Source organism: Doryrhamphus excisus, linkage group LG15 (genome assembly GCF_037039965.1).
Source record: "Doryrhamphus excisus strain RoL-2023G ecotype Guam linkage group LG15, RoL_Dexc_Guam_v1.1, whole genome shotgun sequence".
NCBI classification, from domain to species: domain Eukaryota; kingdom Metazoa; phylum Chordata; class Actinopteri; order Syngnathiformes; family Syngnathidae; genus Doryrhamphus; species Doryrhamphus excisus.
In genome coordinates this window covers 6,338,055-6,355,532 of record NC_136371.1, presented here as the reverse complement: position 1 = coordinate 6,355,532, position 17,478 = coordinate 6,338,055, and the positions used below count along the sequence as shown (strand labels likewise).

The following is a 17,478-nucleotide window of genomic DNA, read 5'->3' as shown; positions in this document are numbered from 1 at the left end:
CTGTCGGCAGAATAGTTCTGCAGTGTGCAAGAAAGGGAGGAGGGGGGGACCAGTCCACGCACAAAATATACAACATGTATAATGAATAATGTAAAAGCCTCCATTTCTCCCCGGCCCTGAATACTTGCAGATCTAAAAGCGCAGCCTAAACAATGCACACGATGCATTGCACTTCTGCAGTCTCTAGCTCTGTGCCACCCTCCAAGTCGTCCGGCCTCGTTTTTTTTATCCAGTCCTTCATCTCATAATGAGGTACGTTTGTATCTCCTGTTTGTCTATTTACAGAGTCACGTTTCAGGTCTTTAAAGAGACTGAACTGCACACTTCAGGGGCTGTTCCATGGACAGAAAACACAGCCCTCAGAATATGCTCAGGAGAATGTGCAACGTCTTGTTTTCCATCAGTGGGAGCACCGGTGGAGAAAACCAGTAACCATAGTAATATACAAGTGCTTCCATTTTCTTGTTCCTCCTTAGAAAAAGCAAAAGGACTAAAAGAAAAGAACAGCATAAAAAAAGTAACAGGAACATAGTACCTGTAAATTAAAATTGCGCGTGTGCACATTTTGGGGCGATCTGTACAGTTTGGATGCAGTCGTACAAGTTTCTAATTTTGGATAAATATATTCTTTGTCACATTCTGCTTTGCCTTCCGTTAAAAGTATCTCACAACATTATGATGTAACATGGCTGGACGGATGGACAGAGATGCCTGGAACTGGACCGTCTAATTTACAACACTGTAAGATTCATCAGGATGTCTTTTTCTTCTTTTTGTGTACTGTAAGAGAGCTGTGCTACGAGGCGTTGAAATAGACAAGGTTAGACTTGAACAGGAGTGTGTGTGTGTGTGTGTGTGTGTGTGAGAGACAGAGCTAACGTGGAGAGTTCATAGCACACAGTCGTGACAGTAGCCTAAATGATTCACCTACACATAAAGAGTGACATTAATGATACCAAAATGCATGCTTCCAAACAGACAGAGCAACACAATGCTACCACCCGGGTGTCGGTGGCGGCCATGATGATGATGAGCATTCAAGAAGACAAAGAGTTCTGTACAGTTAAGGATGTTCCCAGAGAGCCTTGCGCCCATCCTGAAACAGAACTCACAGGACACGCGTGTTCCTGCGCTGTTTTTGCATGAGTTAGCATCCCTGTTACACTGCATTTCTAATCTGGGTTTACACGCGATGACATGTCAAGTCAGTTGCATATTATCCACCCTTTCCTGTTTCCTGTGATGGGGTCCGGTCAGGAAGTCAACAGGAGAAAACTGCGGTAGGGGTCCGTGTGTGTGGGAGAGAGAGAGAGGGGGGGGGGGGGGGTAGGCGGGGTGATGCTGGAGGACGATGGTGTTTTGGAGGGCAGGGGGCGGCGAGATTGTTGATTTGCATCACGTTGCAGTCGCGCTCCGAGGCGACATGAAGTCAGCAGTTCACGCACACACCCGCCGTAACGTGGGACACTCTCCTGTGTTGGCACGATGGATGTGGAGGAACGTGATGCCGACAGCTCACATGGCGCCCACTGTTATTCCGTCAAAACTTGTGCTCATGCGGCTCTGCCCCTGAACGTTACATCTTCAAACACTTCATGAGGTGATTAATAGGGCAAACTAAGGGCGTGTTATTCAGTTTTTGTATCATGCAAAAGAAGAAAAAAAGAAGCACTCCATAAGCCTGGTGGTGTAATGGTACAGCTGCTGCCTTTTTGCCTTTTGCATGGATTCTGATTTTTTTTCCATATAACAAGTGCATAAGAGTCACACTGGACATAAATTAGACTTTTGGCTCAACGGTTAGTGCACTGAACTCTTCCGTGGAACCCGGAGGTACCTACTTTTATTTTTAGTCTTAGTCTGTAGTGTGACTCTACTCTTTGTTTGCAACAATTATGGAGCAAGGAACCATATTTGGTACCATCCACCGAGTTAACAATGGACTACCAGGCAGTATAATCACATATCATGTCCTCAATGCCCTTGGTTTGCCCTATAGCACTATCAACTGCTTCTTTAGCTTTTCAACATGATGACAGTGAATGCATCGCCATCGACATGACATGATGTGTATCTAACACTGTAGGTAACGCGAAGCCTTGTGGCAACCAACCAATCAACTCAACCATGTATCTACACCACATCATTGGAGGGGGTGTTGGTCTGGTTCGTGATGGGAGACGAGCCGATGTCATGTGAGCAGGAGCAGGTTTGAGGTGAGTGCATGTTTGGTCTTAAAGGGCCATAGTCTGTGCATTGTGACCTGATGCCATTTAAAGGGATAATGCTTCACAAGCATTCAGCTTTTTTCCTCTCAAAAAAGGAAAGAAGATTAGGGAAAGCGAGGCAAAGCAACGAGTGGGATGACGAGCCAAGAGAGAGAATATCATATAGAGACATATGCCATACATCAGTTCATTATTTGCATGGGCCCAGTGTACTGTGTGTGTGTGTGTGTGTGAATTCCCCCCCACCCCCCCACACACACACGCACACAACATAGCATTCGGGCAGCATTCAAGGATTGGCGACTTGATGGCAAGTTCAGTGTTGTCGCTTCCCAATTATTCCAAAAATAACATATATATATATATATTCATATATACATATGTATATACTGTATAGCCTTCATTTACTATTAGGCTTCAATGAATAGTATTTGTTGGAATTTTTGTTACAATTTTGTTTTTTTTTCTCCCCCCAAGAAGAGACAAGACACTACACACACACACGCACATTGCGAGAGGGGTGGGGTGAGGAGATAACAGGAAGTCAAATAAAAAAAAAAAAAACAACATGCGGGAGGAGAACCGAAGCAGTGTGAGAAACAATGAGCACCGTTATGTTGAGAAATGGCAAGTTAAAGCTTGAAAGATGAGACGGTAAGCCAAATGGGGGTGGGGGGGGTTGGAGAAGCAGAGTGGGGTCAAGGGGGGGCGGGTCGTAGTTTGAGGGCTTGAAGTGAGTGGAGCTAGAAGTAGCAATCTGGGGCCATTGTCCTATCTTCTGCATGCCCCCCCCCCCCCCCTCCGATGACAAGAGAGACTGGATGAAAATGTCACATGTGCGTCCTCAAGCTCTCTCCTCCGCTCCCGTCCCCCCCCCCCACCTACTCAGTCATAAGGTGGTCTCCACACAGTAGAGGTGGGCTAGGTGAGGGGTCGGGGGTTTCCCCAGCCGGTCCCTGGTGTGATGGTTGCAGTGTTGATGATGGTGATGATGGAGATGGTGGTTGTCGGGGGTAACAGCGATGATGCTTTCGATGTCGTCAGGGGCGAGTGATGAAGTGCTGCTGCTGCTGTTGTTGTTATTTCGGTTGCACTGGGTGACCGGGAGGCTATACTGGCGGTATGGGCGGGTGGGACGGGTGCGGGATGTGGCCTGGGGCTGAGCGGGAGGGGGTGGAGGCTTGCGAAGGGCTGGGTGCACGTGCTGGTATCTGCTGAGCTCGGATTCGTCATCCACATCGGTGTCATCAATCAGCGGGATGTTGTGGATGAGGTCATTGATGAGGAACTCCGGGTGGGCCATGAAGTTGTGGATGGAGTTGCGGGATTCTGGTTTCTCCCGGCCCTCGTACAGCGAACTACGGAATGCTTTCACCACTCGCATCTGCCGGATGAGAGGGAAGGTGTGGGGGGGGGGGACCACAAGAAAAAGAGAAGAGGAAGTCAGCCACAAGAAATGGAAAACAGCCAAGGGAAACCCATGGAGACGGACTCGTCTCCTCCAGAAGACAGACAGACACAAAGAGACAAGCACTCAGGGCCAGGTGGCTTCATGGGAACTGCTAATGACTTTAGCTTTAACAAATCGGTTAAGTGACTCTCAGCCTTATGAGAAGCAGTCATGAATTTAGGACCTTTGCAAAATGGGGCTTTAAGACGCCATCTTCCCGCTTTTAACTGCTCTATTTCTCTAATGTGCATTACACCAGCCGCTAAGCTACACAACATCATCGGACGTTGACATCCAAATAAAAGTAATGAGGCTCCGTTAAGGAGGGAGCGATGTTAAAGACACGGGCAAGACCTTCAATCTTAGCCACTTAAGGGACGACTGCAGAACATCACTCTGACTAATTGATGCTGGACGCTTATCTCTGTACGTTTTTCAAGTGACAACATTAAACACGTCATATTATTGTCAAATATTGGCATAAAAATGACAAATCAGATAATATCGGTAGTGCTTTTTTCTGATCAACGACAAGCTAATTATCAACGTATGTGGAATTACTTCCTAGTTGTAACTAAAGTCTTTAGATTAACTGGTGCCACACCTGACAGCGACAAGTAGGATTCCTTATTTATAAACTGAATATTTTCATATTTTCATAGTTAGAGCAAAGAAAACCTCTTCATTTTTAGCATTACGAGAGCCCTCAAGACATAAAATAACACCCCTATATCATATTTACACTTGTATTACCCAATATAGTAGACATAATAAATGTAAAACTCATGCTTGAGTATGTTTCTGTAAATATTTTCCGGTGCTATGTGAACTGAGTGGCGAACAGGAAGTGGCGTCAGAGGTTCAGAGTTGAGTTTTAGCTTCCCGTGATTTACGGCTATAACAGTAGCCTGTGATGGGGATTATTGCGCCTGTTGTGAGATAATTCAAACCTACCATAAAAGCCTGCTATTCCCGCAATCAACGTTTTAGCTTGTTGATGGAATTAGCGCTATTATATTATTATATGTTGCATGATCACAGCATGTATATAAAACCATGATAGGTGTGTCTCAATGATGTGCATTGTTAGCTAGCTCATATTAACTAATTCCCTGGTGTTATAATGCACAGAAAAGGATTGTGAATGATGGGCAAAATTTAAAAAAAAGTGCAGTTCCTCTTTAAATGTGCACGTATTTTGATTATTAATAGGCTGTATTCAACTATGTTTATTATGGTAGAGTTCCATCCATCCATCATTTTTTTTTATACCGCTTATCCTCACGAGGGTTGTACAAAAACGGTTGTTTTAAAAAAGGGGCCTTTTTTTTGGTAATAATTCTAATCTCCCACCTTGAGAAGAATCACTCTTGGAACTTAACACTTGTTATTTTGCATTGAGAGTACAAAGGAAGTACAAAGGCTGTCCACCTGATCTCGTGTGCCGTCAAATGATTTAAAAAACAAAACAAAAAAAAGGTTGAAATGAGTTTGTTATTGACACACAGTTATGTCAGTTCTTACACACCAAACAGACTTTGCAGCATCCACATAGACCACAGAAGCGGCAGACACCTCACTCAATACACACCTGACATGTGTATGTGTATGTGTGTGCATGTACATATGTGTATGTGTGTGTGATCCAACACTCGCACCGCCGGCATGCACACACACACACACACACACACAGGTGAAGCTGGTTGTCAGGCACAGATGGAGAAAAAGCAGGAGTAGTAAGTTGAATGTACAAGTTACATAAGAAAACACAACGTGACCTCGCTTGGACGCACACACACACACACACACACACACACACACGAAAACATGCAGAAGCCGTTGTAACAGTCAGATTTCTCCATGTAGTTTTGGACATCTGCATGCATTGTAAAGTTAGGCACTGTGAGCTGTGAGTCAGTCAGTTAGCATCTCCACACACACACACACACACACACACACACACACACACACACACACACACACACACACACACACACACATACAGTTGCTACATGTCCTGCAGCCATGCAACAGTGAGAAGTGGAGAGTGGAATCAGGATGATGCTGATGAGAAAGGTTGCTGCGGGACATAAAAAAAAAAATCAAGAGTTGCAAAAAAAAAAAAACCACATCACAGCGAATCAGCAGGTTAGAAGAGCAACGTGATTGGTTAGATTATTTCAAACAAGAGGTGACTGGTTCAAAGTCAGCCCTGTCACACATAGACAGGCAGTTGGGTCATGCTGAATCAGATCTTTGTCACTCACAGTCTGTCTCTCTCTCTCTCTCACACACACACACACACACACACACACACCAGAGTGTTCATTATGCAGTGTATGGTGTTATGCGTGCAGAAAGACATTCCTTTGCCATGGCAGTTGTTCCATGCACCCTTCCCTCAAGACCAAAACAGAGGAAAAAGCAGTATGAGCTCAAAGAAAAAGGAGACACTTCAATGCAAAAAAAGTACAGACAGGCACAGGCAGACAGAGACTTACATAGAGACAGTTTGGCCAAAAGGCACTAAGTCAACTGCAACACCGACTGCGCTTTTCAAAGGTGCACAATCAAGACAGCTGAGAATGGTGGTGGTGGTGGTGGTGGTGGCGTGGCACGATGCTGCAGTTGGCCAAACTAGGACGAGTCTCTACACATGACTCTGGCGTATACGTATGTGACAGAAGGACAGACAGACAAACGAACAGACAGACAGACGGTCAAGCAGTAGGTTCAGTGCTTATCTGTTTTTCCAAAGAGCCTGTCCGACAGCAGAAAAACACTTCATGCAGACTGAGAAGGTTTCAAAAAATGTTACTTTCTCACTTTTGGCAGCATTTTGGTTTGTTTTCATTTTTCATCCCCATATAGGTTGAGTAAACGTTCGAGTATATGTCGCCCCCACAGTGTGACCTGAGAGGCCTTCGAGGGTTAGGGCACTGCTGGGTTTGTTACTGCTACCCTCTTTCCTTCCTTCCTTCCTTCCTTCCTCACTTCCTTCATCCCTCCCTGCGGCTCACTCAGTAGCGCTTGATAAAAAAACGATGACGATTAAAAGTACAAGGATAGAGGCGCTTGAAGGTTGAGATTGCTGTGTGAAAAAAAAAAACAAACAAAAAACTGATGGGAAGAAACTGCAACATAAATACAGAAGAGCTATGAGGTACATGACTTGGTTTTATATAGCAAAAAATAATAGAACACCGTCCTTTTTAGCAGGCTTCGTTCCAATTAAATCTCATTTTATCTCTACGCAGAAAATGAAGGCTAACAAGTAACAAGTCAAATATGCAAGAACACAAAAAACAATTGAGGAGGAGCAACTTCCCTGACTTTTTTGTCTGTAATTTGGTGTATCGATGGAACCGGTCTAGCATGAAATGAAAACAAACTGGATCCACAGGGATCACCAAGGTCCAGCACAGCTCAGGTGGATGAAAGCATGGAACACAAACACATCTTATACATCTAGTATCTCGCAAATTTGTTGGTTGAAAGGTTGTTTTGGTTTTCTAGCACAAGTACCAAGAAGAATATGTCTGAATTTGTCAATATATTTCATGGCTTTCTATCGCATTGGAAATGTGGTCGTCTATGTCACAATTTTTATAGTCTACTCAAAGCTCCAGCTTGGACCACAGACTTTCACTTTCACTATCCCAGCATTAAACAAGTGATAAAAAGATGGCCGACGCAGTGATACGAAAGGTGACAAAACAGCGCACCACTTTACTTTTGTGACTCCACCAACTAAGTTCTCTAACACCAAAACCAGACCAGGACACTGTTCACATCACTGTTGATGCACTACACCGCAAATGGGGATGTCATACAACTTCATGGTAAAAAAAAAATCAAACTACTCTGAATGATGTTGTAATGTAGAGGTTTGGTGTTATTAATTTTACATGATCTGGAATTAACATCTTACTGATTTTCTTTATATCATTTGCCAGCATAACAGTTTTTTAATAGATAATTGACACAAACATAAAACTAAATACTATGGTATTGTCACACAGTAAAGGTATCACAGTTCTGATGCAGGCATACCAAATTACCCTGAAATTACTTAATTTAAAAATAAATAATTAATAAAAATAATTATTAATAATTAATACAAAAATTAATAATAATAAATAATAACATAAAATAAGTTTTAAATTACCCTTTTAAAAATATAAATAATTCAATAGATGAAATTACTTAATTAAAAAATAAATAATTAATAAAAAATTGTAATAATTAATAATAAAAATAAATAATAAAATAAAATAATTTTAAAATTACCTTTTAAAAAAAATATAAATAATTCAATAGATAAACAGGCAAAGATTGGTAGACCAAAAGTTACGACCATCCAGAAACGGAAGTGGTGTGTTTCATACTACTGTAGTTCGTATGTGTTGAAATAACAGGTAATAAATGGCAGCCAGGTCATTGCACACAGCTTCATGTTTTTCTGGGCCTTGGCTTGATGCAATACAATTTCATGATATATCGCAATCATGACGGAAAGACAGATGCTTTCCTAAAGAAAAAGACAACTCAGGGAAGTCCTGGTGTCGGGAAAAGGAAAACGACTACAGTCAACAAAGCGGCGTGGGCAGCGCAGCCTCTCTATATCGCTATTACCTACATCACAACAGGTGATGGAGCAAAATGGAGAAGGAGGCGGGACTTAAAAAGGGGGGGGCATGAGGGAAGGAGCAAGGTAGGAAAGGAGAAGCAACTGAGAAGACTAATGATGAGACAGCACAGGCATGCACACACACACACACACAGACACGTCAAAGCACTGGTGCACGCATTGCCATATGCACAAGTGCACTCTTACACACACACACACACACACACACTTACACACACACACAGACTGAGAAACAGGGATACATACATCACGGCTCCAGGATACGTCAGCAAGAACACACACAAACACAGACGCTCGCAGAACTGACATACAGGGAAATCAAGAGGAAACATGAGGGGGGGGGGTGGCGCTACCCTCTACAACAGATGGGACAATGACAAAAAAAGGGGGGATGAAGTCCAGGACAAAGTAAATGACAAAAAAAAAAAAATGAGGAGAAAATCTAAAGAAATCTTATCAATTATTCTATAGAACAAGAGCCTGTATTTAGATCTTGTATAATCCAAATACATAAAAAAAAAATCACAACTCTACTTATAAATGAATTAGTGTACATTTAAGTGAACGTTGAGCAAACAGGAAACCTGTAATGTCTCAGAAATACACAGAAAAGAGAGAGAGAGCCGCATTGGAGAAAGAGAGAGAGTTAACAAAGGGAGAGAAAGCACAACTTTTCGGAGATCTCAAACGTGACGTTGGGAGCTGGAAGTGTTGGAAGGAATAATCAAACAACAAAAAAATACTGAACAAAAATGAGTATAAGGCGGCAAGAAGGGAAGGGAGGGGAGAGGCGGGGCGGGGGGAGGCAAGGATACTTCACATAGAACGTCAGGTTAGGAAACAGCAGTGTGATTTTGGGGCTTTTATACTCGAAGGTTTACAGTTTATGAAGCATTTTTGGCTCAAAAAACACAATTTGTAGCTTTTTTCAAGAATATGACTTAGTGGATTATTGTTACAGGTTTTTTTTTTTGAACACAGTAACCTCGCTTGACCTCATTGACAAAACAGGAAGTAACACATGGTGCAGCAGGAGCCGGTCTTTTAACTGTCAACTTTTAATCCTTTAAGCCTTCTGCCCGGAATCATGAATAATAATCACTTGAATTTGTTTTTTTTTTTTTAAATTAGCCTTTCCTTTTTCCCAGATGGAACGCTAAGCAACCTCCTGCACCACATCGACACTCAACACAATTATACCAAACAGACTCTGGACTGGCACCAGACCTGGATTTGGACCAGACCAGATCAGACCAGAATTGCACAGCTGGTCAGGACCGGGTGCTGTTTGAAAGGGAGAATAAGAGAAAAGAATAGAGGATACATTGTACACGAACGAGCAGCGAGCGAGCTGGAGGGGGGTACAACCATAGACAGTAAAATACTGCAAGTCCACGTGCCGTGCAGCAGTGTGTGTTTGTGCATGTATGTGTATTGTGTGTGTGTGTATGTAAGACTGTGTGTGCATGCTTTCGGCGGACTCACTCCCGGGGGCTGGGCTGGTATTGGCTGTTGCGGTGGATAGAGCTACGTGAGAGGGGGTAGATATTGTGTTTACGTCGTGGAGCTGACTGAGCACGGAGGAGCGCCTTCTCACTGCTCCTTGAAACGAGCCGCTTCGCTTGAATGTGCTCACTACCTCCATCTGTAGGACAGAGATAAAACAGCAGCGCTCAGTGACGACAAGAGGTCAGACTGAGTGCGGAACCCCCCTGTAAGTGGCGATTGGACACAAAAATGAACGACAGGGACGACCTTACTTTGCCTTGTCTGGTCTGCACACTTAGCACACAATTTAGCAACCGAGACAGACATCGTATTTTCTGTAACGCAGCTTTGAGTCTGTTAATATTGCTCAAATATAATAATAACCAATGATGATGTTTCTAATCTTAATCACAAAGCCAAGAACCGTTGAAGAGATGAAAACTGCTTGGTGCAAAATAGAAAAGAAAACACAGAGTGAGAAAATGAGACATATAATCTTGAGAGGGGGGAGGGGGGGCGGGGTTTAGACTGTGAGTTCGTCGAATAAACAGTACCTGAGTCTGGATGCGGTTGAGGCCTCTGAACCAGAGGATCTGTCCGCGACGCAACTCCCTCTCAGCACAGTCAATCTCCTCTTCATCCTCTGCAAGCTCCTCCCCTTCCTCTTCCCCTGGCTCCAGACCAAGCCCCGCCTCCTTCAGGCACGGCAGCCGCTCCGCCGGCACGGTGGCAATTACCTGCACGGAAGGTTCGGTGTGCATTTCCCTGACAATCAGCTCGTACTTGTACTGCACTACACATTGAAAAAAGGCACATTTTCACATTCAAGTCGGAAACAACAGTGTCACCCATGGTTCCACCTCATGGGAAATTCCACCTGTTTGGACTCAACAAGCTGAAGAGGTGCTTACCTGACCCCAGAGCAGCTCTCCGACTCCCACAAACAGACACCAAAGCCACTGCTCCATGTTGAGCGGTGCACAGCTGAACGGCTTCCCTCCCCACTGCACAATCACTATCTGCGGTGGAGATGCACAAAAAGGACTTTACTGGATGACCGTCACACACTACATGCACCGGTAAAAAAAAAAAAAAACAAAAAAAAACACAAGCGTGTCAAGAACTCTTATCTAAATGCTAGTTGTGACAAAACAGAAGGTCTCCTATATCAAGTGGAGAGAGTAACGTAAAGGAATCATCTGAAGGTTGTGACGTCTGTCCTATAAGCAACAACAAATGTCCTGATATGACCTTTGCAACATCACACAATAAGAGCCAGGACTTCCAAAAGCCTATAAAAGTCATCCTAACAGCAAAGTCTACTCTAAATTATATTCCTACAAAAAGTTATCTTCCGCTTCCATGCCTTTTCTTGTCAAAAGCTACGACCTTTCTCTTATAATCCTACGGTTTTGCCACACTAAATCATTCTGAACTGGTGGGTAAAGACCCAAAAGTGAATTTTTTTAAATTTCTGAAATTATCTTCCTCATTGGTTGTATTTAATTTTTAATTTTTAATTTTTAATTTTTAATTTTTAATTTTTAATTTTTAATTTTGTGTGTCTTCTACTCTGTTTACTTGCTTTTATTCAACTGCATTCTTCTGTAAAGTGTCTTTCAGTATTTTGAAAAGCGCTATACAAATAAAATGTATTATTATTATTATTATTATTATTATATACAAATTGCATTATTTGTATGCATGCAGTTAACATTCATTCATTCATTCATTTTCTACCGCTTATCCTCACAAGGGTTGCGGGGGGTGCTGGAGCCTATCCCAGCTGTCTTCAGGCGAAAGGCGAGGTACACCCTGGACTGGTCGCCAGCCAATCACAGGGCACATATAGACAAACAACCATTCACACTCACATTCTTACCTATGGACAATTTGGAGTCGCTAATTAACCTAGCATGTTTTTGGAATGTGGGAGGAAACGGAGTCCCCCGAGAAAACAAAATCCACGCATGCACGGGGAGAACATGCAAACTCCACAAAGATGGCCGAGGGTGGAATTGAACTCGGGTCTCCCAGCTGTGTGGCCCGCACGCTAACCACTTAGTTAATGTTCCTCCTTATTTCCTGACTAAAATAATTTCCTCTAAAATGCACTTTGAATGTGTGATTATGCGTATTCATGTTTCAAAATACGACATAGGTGATTTGCTTGGTTTAACTCCAATAAAGATGGGTCAGGACTTAACTATTATTGGAAAAACTGGGGGACCCGGTTTGAAACCATGAGAGAACCATAGCTCTAATAATCATTGCCACATCCCTCCACTCACTTGCTCATTTCCTGCTTCTCCTGGGAGAGCCAATAAGCGGTGGAGCGTTTTGTAAAATACCCTACTTACTCACTCAACCTCTCGCTTTGTCTTCTTCATTTGCACATGAACGAGCATCTGACAAAGCGCAAGACTGAAATGGCCAAGAAAACACAGGATCTGAGAAAGCAGGGAAGGATCCAAGATACTTAGGAATGCCGACTGATACATTTCCATCAAGCTAAATGGCGGTTACAAAGATGATGACGCTTTCAAGAAGGATCTAGAACAGGTGTCTCAAACACGCGGCCCGCGGCCCAAATGTGGCCTGCAGGACACTAGTTTGAGGCCCCCGCCTTGATATGAAAGTTTAATGTTAGTGCGGCCCGCGCAAGTTTGATATGGATGCTGTATGGTATCATGTACCCAGAAAACATTATTACTTTTGATTAATGTTCATGTTAAAGGTTAAATAACTGGTAATAGCTATCCTCCCTATCCGTGTGGAAGTGGTAAGTTTTTGGCTATTTAAGTTTAAAGGAAATAACTTGAAGGCTACCGTTTAGGTCGCTAGCTCTCTAGTTTGCGAGTTAGCATGTGTCTCAAGACCCTGCAGTTGCGCAATATGTTGTAAATAAAAAAAGTATAAATGTGACTATAGTCATGTTTTGTCATGTCTACAGGGCTCTAATAATGCTTTGTTCATTTTAATCTGAAAAAATAATTTGTCTACCCACCAACTATATGTGGCTTCTTAAGTTTTTATTATTTGCCCTTTTATTATTATTATTATATTTATTTATTACTGATTGATTGATTTTCTTTATTCTTGATTTGTTTATTTATTTTTCATCTTATTTTGTGTAGAAAAATAAAAAATAAGATATTTGAGAACAGTGGAATGTTTTATCAGAGCTTTTATTATATAAAATATAATAATATATATAATATATATAATATATATATTATTTATTATTCATTATAGTGAATTTTTTTGTTTTTAATAAATGCGTTGTTTTTTTGTTTGGAAAACCTGATGCGGCCCAGTCTCACCCAGATCCGAGCTCCAGTGGCCCCTAAGTAAATTGAGTTTGAGACCCCTGATCTAGAAGAATAAAAATGGGAGCGTGTGCATATTGCTAACGATGTGGATAAAGCATATGGACTTATATGAAGCTCTATGATAAGAACTGTCCATGGACAGAAATGTCTAATAAGCAATGGAAAAATATGGGAATAAAAAGGGACTAAAAAAGCCTGTAAGAAGAAGAACAACAACAAAAAACATCAAATGTATATCAATAAGTTGATACTGGTTATAAATGAGTATCCGTTACAGATAATGCATTTTTTACTCATACATGAGTATGAAACGAGTACATTTTGTCATTATCCATATTCGTGTTTAAGTGGTTAAATGATCATTATGTATTCACTCGTTACCCTCTGTGATTGGCTAGTCAACTCAAGCCAGCTGTATTACAGTCGTTTTTTTTTACATAGAAAGTAGCACACTTTCTATGTGCTAATGTGTGTCTAAGATGTATTATTTTTCTTATTATATCAACTATATTGCGTAATATGAGTTTAAGAGTGACTATAGGGATGTTATTTAATGTCCAGAGGGCTCTAATAATGCTAAAAACTTGTTTTAGAAGGTCATAAGCAGGTTTTCTATGCTCTAACGATGAAAATATTCCATTTATAAATAAGGAAGTCAACTTTTCACCACTTTTCCCCACAAAGCTCTCCTGTATTTTTCATAATGTATTTTGACATATGAGTTATTTTTTCCCTTATGTGGAGTTATGACCTTTTTTTTTTAAGATTTCTTATTTTTCTTTCATACAGTTTTTTTTTAGAACCTTCTATTTTTATACCCTGTTTTGCACCGTCGACCTCTGTTTTTGTATTTTTATTTTTTAACAAGCGCCATTTTTGTATGCTGTTGGCTTTTTTTCCCCCATTGCTGTGAATATTAAAATACCTTTTTTTTCAGAACTGGGACTTTAGCTCTGCATATGGGACCCACACAGGATTAAACGTGACAGTGGACCTTTTTAAATAATTCACCTCAAATTACTCTGCTGCTCAAGTATGATTTATTAATAAGCAAACTCATTATGATGCTACATTTTTTTTCCCCACCATGCACAATAACACTGAAGTTAGTGTGAACTGTTTCTGGTCTATATATACGTATATAATACCACCAACGTCTATCTTAAATAACATAAAACTGAAATATGTATCATAAGTTTACACACCATATATAAAAGAGTTTATCGTACCTGCACTGCAAAGGTCCCCAGAACGATGGAGCAAAAGATGGGGTTGGAAAATATGCCATCAAAGACGTTTCTCTCCCCGTGGATCTTGCGTGCGTTGATCTCATTGAACAGCTGCATGAGGACAAATGTGTTGAAGATGATGGTGTAGTGCTCGGACGGCGGAGAGTGGAGCGGAGCGTTGCGGCCGCTGTCGATGTTGAACATGCGCTCGCCTGGAAAACAGGGAAGAGAAGAAGACATGAGCATCCTGATGTGCTCACTGGTGCGTGCTCATGTTACGTTGTACAACCTAAACGTATGAAACGTATGAAAAAAGCACCTATGAAGAGCAGCGTGAAGATGATGACGAGTTGGTACACGCCGTGGCCCAGGATGTTTTTCATCATGGTGAGCGAAATGAGCGGGTTGTTACGACCGTAAGGTTTCCTTAGCAACAGTGCCTCAGTTGGGGGCTCGGTGGCCAGAGCCAGAGAAGCAAACGTGTCCATGATGAGGTTCACCCACAGCATTTGCACTGCCTTCAGAGGTGAGTCCTGCACACAAATACACAGCAATCACAATGATTACTGTTATTCTTATATAAAAACATGGTACCCTACTGTACTACAACCACAATGTATCCCAACCGACATCATCCTGGTGTACCTGAGTGATGCAGGCCCCGGTGAAAGCCACGATGACGGCCACCACGTTCACCGTGAGCTGGAACTGCAGGAACTTGGAGATGCTATCGTAGACGTTTCGTCCCCACATCACCGCCTTGACAATGCTGCTGAAGTTGTCATCAGTCAGGATGATGTCAGATGCCTCTTTAGCCACGTCTGTCCCCGCGATGCCCTGGGAAAAGATCAAGACCGTGAGGAGGACATGCACAGAGTCACGGCAGGGATGCTCGGATTCATCGGCCACCAATCAAAAACGATCGTCACGTGTGCTGTCTCAGGTAAGATTTATTATTATGAGTGTTGAATTTGCTGGTGAATACCATATAAATACATTGGAAAAGCAAATGTTAATCCATGTGATCACTCATGGATGATTGGAATCGGGAGCATGAAACCCTAATTAGAATAATTTGAGTTATCGCCTCAATGCTATGTTGTCCTCCTTCAAATCTTCGAAGCGGGCATGAGTAAAAGAAAAATGCACGCTACTCCAACTAAGATTTTTAGGCATGCCCACGTCTTGCCAACCATTGTGGATAATAAGGCTGAGTCATTGTGGGTCACATTAATTCAATGACATACAGGTATCACAGTTTAGTAGAATTTAATACATAAACTCCAAAGATTAATTCCTGTTACCATGGCAAAGCCAACATCAGCCTTCTTCAAAGCTGGTCCGTCATTGGTCCCATCGCCGGTGACTGCGACCACTTGCCTCTGTTCTATAATGCTACTGTCAATGATACCTAAGGGAGGACAGAGACTGAAGGTTAAATTCTGCATTAATGTGTGTTTGTTTCGTAGACTTATAACTCACCTTTAACAAGAGTATGTTTGTCTGTCGGTGAAGACCGAGCCAACACACGCAGTTTGGGCCAAATTTTATCAATCCGTTCTTGTTCAATCTGCATACAGAGGAAAAAAAAAAACAAAAAACCAGAATGACTAATGACTCCTACTATCAACTCAACTCTATAGGGCTCTTGAAAAATAATGACTTGAACCGAATGTAGTGAAAAGAGCGCAAATCAGACTCTGTTCCGCCCATTATGATTGTGCTAAGCTGTAGCCTTTCAAAGAACACACTTGGGTGAATATTGCTATTTCCGAGGTAGCGTGACATTGGTCTATTCAAATAATAAATGGAAGGACGTTCAACATCTGAACACACTGTGGCATTGTGCAGTTAATAGAAACATAATGGTCAGGTGAAGGAAATTAATAATTGTGTGGTCTTTTGTGGTTTTGTGACAAGTGGAGGTGGGTTAAATACCGGGTACATTTGTTCCAATGAACAGAACAGGATGCACCATTAATTCCTTTCAAAAGGTCGTACAAAAATCAATCAATCAATGTCCGAACACTCAAAAATATTGATGACATATGGGTGGAACTTATTGTTGACTTTCTGGAAATCCTTGTGAGATCAAAATTAATAGTTTTTCTCATCTTTTTGTCAAATTTCTGGTGCTTGCAACTTTATTTGACTCCATGGAAGGCTAGCAGTAGCACTCAATAAACAAATACATAGGGTGGTTTGTTTAGCTGAATGAAACTATACAGGACAAACTGACTTGTTTTGTGCAATACTGTATGAAAAACTATCCAATATTTTAACAAAACATTTCCAATAAAAACCAAACTAGGGTGTCCAAAAACCGAAGTTTGATACCAGTGACGACTACGTTACTGATGTTAGGTGTATCGTACGTACTGTATGTGCTAAACCTGAACAAAAGTCTTCATCAATACAATGTCGTTTTCAGTAAATCTTGCAGAATAAAACTCATTGTAATTGTGAATGTATTATTCTACATTGGCCACTAGATGTCAGTAATTGTTTGGTGAGACAGGCAGTGTTGAGCATTCATTCATTCATTTTCTACCGCTTTTTCCTCACAAGGGTAGCAGGGGTGCTGGAGCCTATCCCAGCTGTCTTCGGGCGAGAGGCGGGGTACACCCTGGACTGGTCGCCAGCCAATCACAGGGCACATATAGACAAACAAGTGATGGCTGAGGGTGGAATCGAACCCTGGTCAGTGTTGAGCATGTTACTTTAAAAAAGTAATTACTTATAGTAACTAGTTACGTCTCCAAGGTTACTCCACTACAAAAGTAATTAGTTACCAGTAAAAGTAACTATTGCATTACTCACCCCTGGTTTGAATTTATTGTAGTCGACATGTTTTTCTGTGGATTTGAGTTGCTCACAAAAAACGTGGACAATTTATTTTTTTTTTCGGGAACATAATATACATTTTACCTTTGACATCAAGGACGTTAAAGTAGTATAGTAGTATGCTGTCTTCTCACTAGAGTCGTCCTCGCTCGCTAACTCTCGCTATGCTGTATATTTGGATGTGCTCTAAACACCCGCCCACCCAAGTTCTCTGATTGGCTGAGGACACAATCTTACTAAACTTTAGCCAATCCTC

General features: G+C 41.8%; 1 protein-coding gene across 6 annotated transcripts in view; it reads right to left on the bottom strand.

The window, feature by feature from the left end:
• Positions 1-3,097: 3,097 nt before the first annotated feature.
• The window catches only part of atp2b3b (ATPase plasma membrane Ca2+ transporting 3b), a 44,271-nt gene continuing 29,890 nt past the window's right edge, over positions 3,098-17,478 (bottom strand). For 2 of the 6 annotated variants that reach the window (XM_058050517.2, XM_058050518.2), the window contains 10 exons: positions 15,861-15,948; positions 15,683-15,789; positions 15,024-15,215; positions 14,698-14,911; positions 14,379-14,590; positions 10,729-10,836; positions 10,372-10,554; positions 9,815-9,974; positions 9,557-9,613; positions 3,444-3,612 (listed from right to left, as the gene is read on the bottom strand). In XM_058050517.2, the coding sequence (XP_057906500.1) occupies positions 3,587-3,612; positions 9,557-9,613; positions 9,815-9,974; positions 10,372-10,554; positions 10,729-10,836; positions 14,379-14,590; positions 14,698-14,911; positions 15,024-15,215; positions 15,683-15,789; positions 15,861-15,948 (1,347 nt within the window). In that variant the 3' untranslated portion in view covers positions 3,444-3,586. Of the gene's footprint in view, positions 3,613-9,556; positions 9,614-9,814; positions 9,975-10,371; positions 10,555-10,728; positions 10,837-14,378; positions 14,591-14,697; positions 14,912-15,023; positions 15,216-15,682; positions 15,790-15,860; positions 15,949-17,478 lie in introns of all 6 variants that reach the window. The other 4 variants (XM_058050514.2, XM_058050515.2, XM_078796688.1 and 1 more) reach the window with 3 other exon arrangements.